Genomic DNA, 10,180 nt, shown 5'->3' with positions numbered 1-10,180 from the left:
AATATCAACATGTTTGACTCAGTATTCAAAACCTAAGCATTCTTGCTAGACTCTATAGTCTATCGTGAATATTTGTTCCCCCCCCCCCCAATTTATATTTGCAACAATCACTGATCATCTTTTAAATTGTTCTCCCTCGTCTTTCCTCACAGCGCTAGTCATCACCAGGGGCCTTAACGATGAGGGCGGTATTGATGGTGGAGAGGCCACGTTCTTCTGCGAGGCCACCGGCGACCCCGCCCCGGAGTTCACCTGGCTGAGGAACAACCGGAAGCTGGGCGGCAAGGGGCTGCGCTTCACCACCCAGGACACGGAGCACGGGTCGGTGCTGCGCATCGCCCCGCTCCGCGTCCAGCGCGACAACCAGCAGACCATCACCTGCCAGGCCACCAGCGGACAGGACCTGGCGGAGTCCAGCGGGAGGCTGACCGTCACTGAAGGTACGTAGCGACAGCGCCACCGCAACAAGATTCATTCATGGCAAGGGGAAAGTGATGTGAAAATATGAAGTTGCAGCTTGCTTAACTTTATGTGTGTGTGGGGGAGAGGGATGGGCTTTGAAGGTGGGAACATTTCTCTAGTATTTACTGTCTTAAATAGAACCCATTGCATCTTGTGAAAGGGTTACCACATTATATCGTGTAGCAGAAACATGTACGTATGTGTTGTCTCTCCTACCCTCTCTCTCTGTCACTCTCTTTCTCACTCCTCTCCACGAGTGCCATGTTAGGTTGCCATAGCAACAACATCATCCCTGCTTCCCCTCCTGCTTTTGCAGGTCACTTTATATTTGCAGGCTGTTTGCGGCAGATTAAAATTGCATTGGAATCCAAATTGGCCTTTCATTGCCGTCCATTATCCGGTGACATTGGGCCCGTGATTACTGACCTTAATCTGTGCGCTCTTCCCGTGTATGCTCCGCTATCCTCGGAATGAATCAAATTAATAATTCATTCCTAGAGAATGCGATATATCCTGAGCTAAAATCAAGTGGGTATGACCGTCACAACATCTACAGTGACTGGATGAGTCCATGTCACTGACTCGTGCCAGGAAATGGAAATGAAAAACGGTAGGAAATCACTGGGAAATTACAGATTACTCTTTTTATTAAGGAAAAAAAAAAGTGATGCTAGTCCCATGCATATATAAATTCATTCCAGTGTGCAATGATTTCAGCATGCTTTTTTTAATGTCCATTTCTCCCTTGCTGTATTCTTTCTGATCAGAATTGTTGAGACTTTGCCATCAGAATTCATGGGACTTCACAAAACTTAACCATTTTACAACTTGTTTCACCCAAATTTAACTTTCACCACTTTAATAAGAAAACAGCTTGCTCGATTTTGCTTTGTTTTGCTTTGCTTCGTTGTTTGTTGGTTGGTTGTGTTTTTTGTTTTGGGTTAGTTTTAATTTGTGTGGGTTTTTTTTGGGGGGGGGATTCAGGGGGGTTAGGGATGGATTGGATACTTTTAATTTAAAATTATGATTTTACAAAATGGCTTGCTGAGCCATGTTGTATCATACTTTCCCAGCACCTAGTACTCAATCTATCAATACGTTTCAGGAGGGTCACCAGCTATAGATTTCTAACACCCCCGTCAAATGAATGGAGTGGTCCTGCGGAGAGTAGTCTTGTAGCCCTGAGCTTATGATGACCAATCAATGAACCCGATGGGAAATGCCTTGGCATTATTGATGGTTTGATTAGAGAGAGGGGGATAGAGAGTGAGAGAGAGAGAGAGAGAATGTATTAATTCAGTAGGGACATAATGTATGTGTTTGTAAGTGTTGGTCCATGAGTGAGCCTGAAAGAATTGAGGTCATCCCGTACATTTATTGATTATCTCTAATTTTGAACATGGGACAATATTTGGAAGCTATCTTTTCATATTGATTTATGCCATCCGAGCTCTTTCGCCTATTTTAAGCTCAGTCTAGAAGACTAACATCCAATCTTTTTTTTATCATTTTTGCTTTCACTCTGTTACAAATCCACTTGGCATTAGAAAATAGATAAATAAAGGAAATAACCATAGGGAGTTTAAGAGCTCCATCATCTCTGCAACTTTCTGCTGGATTAATTCTTATCTTAAATCATTTTTGTGGAATTAATTATCAACCCTTAATGCGCTGTCTTTGCCAAATGTGTTACGATGGCCTTCCCGTTGGATTGAGGCACAATTTGATACACCTGAGTGGGCTTTGTAATATTCTACAACTAGGTCAAGTTTGGATAGATTACTGAATGTCAATGAGAAAGTGTGGCAAGTCAAGCTAAGTGCGTGGGCACATAGAAGGTTAAGTTAAAAATTATTAATGTTTGCGCTTTTGGCTTTCCATAGTTTTTTTTTTTTTAAAACATGGTTCCACATGTGCGGCCCATATCGAGTTGTGTGGATGAGTGTTTTGTGTACAGCAAAGTCATTGGTCGGAATGGGATCTAGATTTCAGAGGGGGGAAAAAAGCACATTCAAGTATGCAGCAGCAGGTACTTGAAAATCATATTGACTGAATTTTTTATGCCGAGGATCTGCCGAGTAAACATCTTCATGCAGCATCACTCATCTTGATTCATCTTGAGGTTCTCATTCAGTCTCTAGCATTTCTCTCACATTGGATAGCTCCGACTCTGTGTGTCTTTTAAGCTCTCTGTATTTTTGCCATCAATGTCTGAACATTGGCTGTATTTCCTGGTCATTGCCAGAAAGCAAAAGGGGAAAAAAATTGAAAGAACAAAAAGAAATAGGGGAAAAAAAATCAGGTTGTCCAAACGTGGCCCAGATCTAACGACATGAGCAGTCCGTCAATTGCGAATTGATTGTGTCATTATTATTCTCTGTAGCCCCGGCCTCGCAGAAGTTTGTGCGAGGTTCTCTCAGAGCAAAAAGAGAAGCGCTCGTTCAGTGCTGCCGTAATGTTTATCCTGGATTGCTTCTTGCCAGTGTGGAGTTTCTTTGGTCAGCCGTGATGAGTGAAACCAAAGATGAAGAGGTTGGATTGGAGGGGGGGGGGGGGGGGGGGGGGAGGGACTTCTCGCACCCCTCGGTGAAATTCTTGACTCCACAATTATACCGGTGACTTCAGCTACACAGAAGGAATGCAGTGCGGTGTATCTTAAGCTTGATGGAGATGAGGGCATCTGCCCTGAAATAACCTTTTGTCAGAATATTAAATCTTGTAAATATTTTGCCGCCTTGAGAGAATCAGTGGTATATATCTGACCTGATAATCTGATTTCTGCGATGGGGGTAAGACCACAATAACATGGAATGCCTTTGTGTTCGGCGTTGAGAGATTTTATTATTTTCATGCCATTGATGAAGGGTATCAACATCAAGTACAGGTTCATACCATCCCCCCCCCCCCCATCTTGCTATAATAAACAAACATATCATTCTCACTGGGTTATGTCAACAGTATACAGTTATTATTTGCCGATATCTTATATCTAGAACTTAGTCATGCAAATATGATTCATATAGAAGTTATGCTATTGATAGCCATTGTTAGGGGGTGGTCATTATTACTCAGGCTTGTGGGTACAGAAATGAGTCGTAATAAAGAGATGATTAAAAAACTGTACTGGTAATGATATGATGTGTTTACCTAAATAGCCATCTTATAAAAACACTGGTACCACAGTGCTTTCAAAGAAAAACAAAAGTGGCCACAAAATCAAGTCCATATGAATTTGTCTTCAGATATTTGTTAAGTTTTAAGTTGCAGTACATGTGATATATGCACCATGCCTCATCACATACATAGTGGCAGTGTAATGTTTATTTGACAAATTTGACCCTCAGTATCGAATGGTCACTGCAAGATATCATGAAAATGATATATAAAGACATAGTTTATGTGTTTTTGCCAAGATGCATTGAGTTATTACTAGAGCTGAAATTCTGGACAGGCCCCTGTAACTTCAAATTATCCTTTTCAGATGATGCAGTTTTGGTCTACATCAGAGAGGGCTTAAAAATGAAGGGTAGTATATGAGTGATCTTCAATAGACGTATGAAAATAAGCATATTTATCATCATTATCATCATCATCAGTGTTCATCACTGTGATAGCTCCTCTCACTGTTATCACATTCATCACTCCCCTTGTCACCATCTGCTATATCTAAAACACCATCCTCCTACCCCAATCCCACCATCTCTTCCCCCCCCCCCCCTTCCCCCAGCTCACTCCACAAATGTCCGATCCATCACAGACCGGAGAGAATCAGAGAGAAGAATCAGAGAGAGGATCATCATCCAACTGACCGCCTCTCACTTCCCAGCCCGTCATAATTCTCATCATTTATCTCCCATCTCCTCCATCAATCACCATGGCGATCGGTGATGATGTTGTTGTGAGAACGGGAGAGAGCAAGTAAAAACAGAGCAGGAGTGCAGAGGCATGAGATGCATGTCTAGGCTGGAATGAATCTAACCCTCTCTGTACAGCTGAATCTGTTTATGTTACTCCAGACGCGGAATACTGATACCTTCTATAAATGTGAATAGGTCCAAATTCTCGCCTAGGGAAATATGATGTTTTTGAAAGCCGGATGATTTAGATTTTTTTTTTTTTGTGGAGAAACTTGTTACTGTAAAAGTGGATATTTTCGCGCGACTAATTTTTCGCGCTTGGTCGGGTGAGAAGAGTTTCGCGTGTTTTTAATTCCGCGGAATCAAGACATCACGCACAGGAACACATGGCAAGCAAAAATATTCGCGTGCTGTTATTTTCGGGCTAGTTTCTGGTTGCGCGAAATGCACGAAAATTTCAACACCGCGAAAATTTCCACTTTTACAGTATTTGGTGGTAAATGTTGATTACACAGTCATAAAGTAAGATCTAGATGTCTCACTCACAAGAACTAAAAATTAACAAACTTTAGGATTGATAACACTCAAATCCTGAACATAGATATATACACACCACTGTGATGACTGTAAGGACATGGTTTTCTGTTTATTGATTTTTGAACAAATTTTAGTCATAAAGTAAATTGCAAAGATGTCTTGTATTTACATCAAAATAGTACATTTCAAGTAGTACAGATGATGTGAATATTTGCTGATATTACAACTAATATGAAATGAATCATTTCAAAGATCAGGTGGCAATTTCCGATTCATCTGTTTTGTGTGTTGGGATTTTGAGCCAATTGGGATGAGTGATCTAGAAATATGTCATAGGAAACTCTTCTGACAGTGACAAAGTCTGATAGGAGAAGATAGACTGTTAGCCTAATAGCACATCATCCAAATGTTCCTTTATTGTCACTCCTCACATCACAATCGTTTATTAATCCTGCATACATCTTCCAGCCATTTTCCACTGGTGTAGCTTTTCAGGTCCAGGTTAAAACAGTACCATGGTTACGTAATAGCTGTTCCAATAAATAGTTAGACCTGCATAACATCGCAAAAGTAATCTGCTACGAAGTTTTGATGTCCATGGGGGAATAATATAGAAGACCCCAAGAAAATACAAATGGGAGAAAAGATAAAATCTAAGTTTGTGTTTGATATTTTGGCATGTTGACTGCGTCAAAACTACTTGAGCAAGGTGTAGCATTCAAGAATCAGGGTGATAGGTTCTGAATAATTTGTCTTTGATGCTCATACCCTGCCCCACTCCAACCTATCAATTTCACATGCTTGTAGAACATATGACAACATAGCTAAAGGTATAGAAACCAAGCCAGATCAAATTTCCTGGTCTTTCTTGTGCATCTCTTATAGCAATCTCATATCAAACTTGTTTGCATCCATACATCTACGTCTTGGATTCCATTTGTGATAAGTTCCTTTACCCTTCTCGCCCTCCTCTTCTATGGAAAAAACAAAACAAAAGTCATATTCAGAGATGTCCCTTCAAAAAATCCCCCCCCCCAAAAAAAAGAGCAAAACACGAGATGGAGAATTGAGACCGTCAAATCACTGCTATCGTTCGTCATCCAGAACATGGGGAGTCAAGCACTCTTTGTCTGCCTGCCGTGCAATTGAAAAATACTTCGGAGTTTCCTTTTAGCCGATCATCAAGGGGCCATTGCGCACCAGGATGAGGTGAGGCGAAATGAGAAGTAATTGTGCCGATATTTGTCTGCGCCGGCAATCATGCGACGCTTCCTATATAGGAGTGTGACTGATGATGTGGCCTTTTCTCCCACCTCCCCCCCCCCCCATGTTTGTTTTTCTTTTCGAATGTCAGGGGAGCATTGTTAAACCCTTAAGGACTTTGAAATCACTGTCTTCTCTTTGATAGACAGAAACAGAAAAGAAAAATGATAAACAACCCACCATTTCCCACAAGTGTGGAATGTCACCGCTTATTCCTGTTTAGGATGATAAATATTCAGTCATGTCTTTTAAGGTCTCGTAGATGATGCCGTTCATCCAGGAAGTTCTCCTATTCAAGTCACCACTGTCGTCAAGTTCCAGACAGCCCCAAGACATGGCACTGGCCTTTAGAAGAGACTTCCTTTTTCAGCTTTGTAGAAAAAGAAAGAGACAAGAACAACTTGATTGAAAGAAGAAAGAGATAGAGAGGGAGAGAGCATGAGCACAAATGATCATTATTAGCCCATTACTTATTGGGATCAGGAGATGCATTCCCATTAAAATTACAGTGGTATTCGATACCACAGTAATCTGTTGTCACCATCCTCATTGGCCTAATACTGCGGTATATAGATACCACGGTATTTCAGTCGATGCCGTTCTCATTCACGAAATAACTGTGGCATTTCTGGCCCAGAAAGTACACCTTTCTGAGGTACATTGTAGGCACTGTGCATACGCATAATACGAGAATACAGGAAGTGCAGTGCGGTGGGTGATGTATGCATATTTCATGCAAAGTTTGAATGACCACCCTAAATAGACCACGGTATGTTGCGATGTATTTCACGGTTTATTTTGCAGGAGTATTTGTCTTCACATTATAAAATACTGGAGTATTTCACTGTGAGTGTGCATGGGCCTGAAGTATGCCCTGGTTTCACCCTAATGGGAGAAGTTACACTATTTTGGAGATAAAGGGTTAAGATGCTACAGCTATTAACCTCTTCCCTCATCAACATGAAGCCACTCACTGCTGGCCGTTATTGTGTACATGCTAAAAGAGAAGGGCACATCACATTTACAACAAAAGTCTGCCTGAAAAGATCTTACATGCGAATGAGGCATTGATGGGTCTCTTTGAAACGAAAACGAGTGTGTTTGAAAAACATGTTTGTTTTGCATGTCAATCATTGTTTCAAACTACATGTCGTTCCAATACCATGTTGAAATTTTGCTCCCGAACATGATTAAGACTGTGATTCTCATGCGGCCAGTAGAGAAAGGATTCATAGTATGCAAGCAGCCATGAAATGGACACTTGAAATAGGAGTAGGCCTACACAGAGAAGGTCAAGTAAAGCCTGTGGTCCAGTCATGCTACAAGCATTCCGTTTTACTACTCGCATCTCAGAATACATCGAAGCGCAATCATGTCTGTCCAACAAAACAGGGCCAGACTTTGTGTGGGTAAAGTATTCCATTGCTTTCTAGGTAGAGATGACAAACATGGTATATCCAGACAAGTATGTAGCAAACACGCAAAGGCCATAATCATTGTAACCAGGCACCCCAAAAAATGCAAAGAAACTGTCAAGGTATTACTTTGTACTTCCATCGCTAGACAGGGCTGTATTGTTTCTGTGTTATAGAGTGACCTTTTTGTCTTCAGATTATTTCATGTCTGACATTCTGCCTTGGCGGTTCAACCTGATGTGCGACTTTTGATTTGACCTCACAAACAACCCCAGCACCATTTGACCGGTATATATGTTTCCACGGCATTTCTTTTTTCATTGCTGTATGTTCAGGTGAACACACAAAAAGGAGAGATATTGGTCTGTGTTTTCAGGTCTTACTGTACTCCATTTCAAATTGCAGATGCACAGTACCGAGTGCTGACAATGCATTGTATGTCAAGAAGACAATTTTGAAGGAACTCAAGCATCGTAATGGAGCGCACTGGAAAGAGGGCCGAAGTATTTGGGAAGTCTCTTCCGCACCTTCAGCTGTTCCCCGATGTTACAAACGGCCATAAAATATGTATAGCAGACATCACAGTTGCGTATACATCTTAATTAGAATACAGCCTTGCCCCGCTGCTGATCATCTTTCCCATTGATATTTGCAGCAACAATCTAGCTGTTCGGCATCCCAGAACTCGCCCATTAATTCACCGTTGCGCCAACCTTGGAGGCGGGAGTAAACAGCAGAGAAATTTCTTTCCACATTTCATCTTGCTTCTCTCTGAAGAGAAGTTATGCACAAACGATTGATTATTGCTGATGATTCCCCATTCTAATATGTCTGCTGGTGGTCATAGGGATGGTATAGTTTTTGTTGTTTTTGTTGAAATGGGGATTCAGCTTTTAACTCCTTGTGAGAGAATGACAAAACCACTTATGAAATATTAAAGAGCATACAATTCTTGGAGGAATTCAAAGTTTATATGATTAAAATAATTATTGAAATGGGTGAGATATTCACTACAAAGTAAAACAAAGCGATCTTAATAAAAGATGAGTCCCACCTTTTACTAAGATTGCTTTGTTTTGTATACCTCAGCCATTTCAAAACCAATTTTTGTCAAATGACTTTTGAATTCCTCTTAGAACTACAATGTATATATGCTCTTTCATATACAATGTATCATAGGTTTCTCATTATCTCACAAAAAATGTTGAAAACCTGAAGCCCCATCTCAATCAAAACCATATTATCCCTTTAAATGAAATTTTACGCACACACATGCACAAAAGAGTATTTGGTTTGATGCGATTGATGCAGAGAAGTTGAGCCAATCTTCACACAGTGTAGAACCTGCATGAATTAGCAGGAAGTGGCTAAAGAGAGCGAGGTGTAAGAGCTCGCCCCTTTCCTCCATGCGTTTTTTTTTTTTTTCACTGCAAGGAAAAGAATTATGTATCCATTCAGGACTGCTACGACTGAAAATTTTCTTTTTCAGAGCATGATTAATGGCGTGTTTTCAAAGCTAAACACACACTCGTCAGAGTTGGTTTGTATTTGCGTTTGTGGAAAGCAAACCAGATTAACGGGACAATTGCGCCGTGCCACTGTTGTGCATCAAGGGGGTACATATTTGAGTGGTGATTAGTGGAATCATCAATGGAGGGGGGGGGGGGGGGGGACTATGACTCAACGCAGTGAAGAAGTGTTTTTGTTGTGCTCTGAGCCAAGTTTGATACTTGGAGAAACTGGGTGACATTGGGTCCTGTATGTCTGAGAGCTTGATACGTGATAGCTTCGATTTTTCCCTTTCTCTGCAGCTATGCAGATTTCTCCATATTCTTTCTCCCCCATCTTTTACCTAGGCCTCTAGAAAAGGATTTCCCCCCTTTTTTTAACCAAAGAAACTGGACGTACTCATACGTTTCACTTAGCGTCAGTTATTTCGTGGTCTAATTGGAGGCAGTAGTTGTTATCCCTGGAAACAAAATCTGGCCTGCCCTATCTCCATCTCATCTCACCAACAGCCCAGCCTGAAAAAAGATAGATTAGATAGATCTTAGATAGATAGATGGATAGATATATCATAGATAGATCGTAGATAGAGCGTAGATAGATAGATAGAAATAGAGATAAATAGATAGATAGATATCTAGATATTTAGAAAGATATTTAGATGAATAGATAGATAGATAGACAGATAAATAGATACTGCAGATAGATAGGTAAATAGATAGATAGATAGATAGAGAGATAGATAGATAGATAGATAGATAGATAGATATAGAGATATATAGATGGAGAGATAGAGTGATGGATAGAGAGAGAGATGGGGGAGGAGATGATTAAAAGTTTCAAAGTATAGGATATCAGTGCAGAAGTGTGAGGCGATCACACTAGTTCATTTGGAAGAGTTTATGCTTTGCAATTATCTGGGGTTTTTTTAAAGGTTTTTTTCCAAGGTTTTTGAACTTGAGGGCCCCTAACCCCCACCCCTATCCCCTTCCAATCATTATCACAATGCTTGTCTTTGGTTGGGGTTAGATGGGGTTAGATGGCGCCTAGTTAGTGGAAAGTATTTGCCCAGATTTTATTGAGGTCCTAAGCCCGGTATTACCAGCTTTCGCTCTTGAACCCGTTTGTTTGTGGAGTCTG

At 40.8% G+C, this 10,180-nt stretch overlaps 1 protein-coding gene across 1 annotated transcript in view; it reads left to right on the top strand.

Annotated features, from left to right (window-relative positions):
* Positions 1-152: 152 nt before the first annotated feature.
* LOC139731445 (receptor-type tyrosine-protein phosphatase delta-like) overlaps positions 153-10,180 on the top strand; it is a gene marked incomplete at its 5' end in the record, with an annotated part of 81,077 nt that continues 71,049 nt past the window's right edge. Inside the window, one exon of the mRNA XM_071642329.1 lies at positions 153-440. Within this exon, the coding sequence (XP_071498430.1) occupies positions 153-440 (288 nt within the window). The remainder of the gene's footprint in view (positions 441-10,180) is intronic.

Source organism: Diadema antillarum, unplaced genomic scaffold (genome assembly GCF_040938485.1).
Source record: "Diadema antillarum isolate AM-2024a unplaced genomic scaffold, OU_Dant_1.0 seq00000372_RagTag, whole genome shotgun sequence".
Classification (NCBI taxonomy): Eukaryota; Metazoa; Echinodermata; class Echinoidea; order Diadematoida; family Diadematidae; genus Diadema; species Diadema antillarum.
The sequence above is the reverse complement of the archived record's forward strand: the minus strand, read 5'-3'. Positions and strand labels throughout refer to the sequence as shown.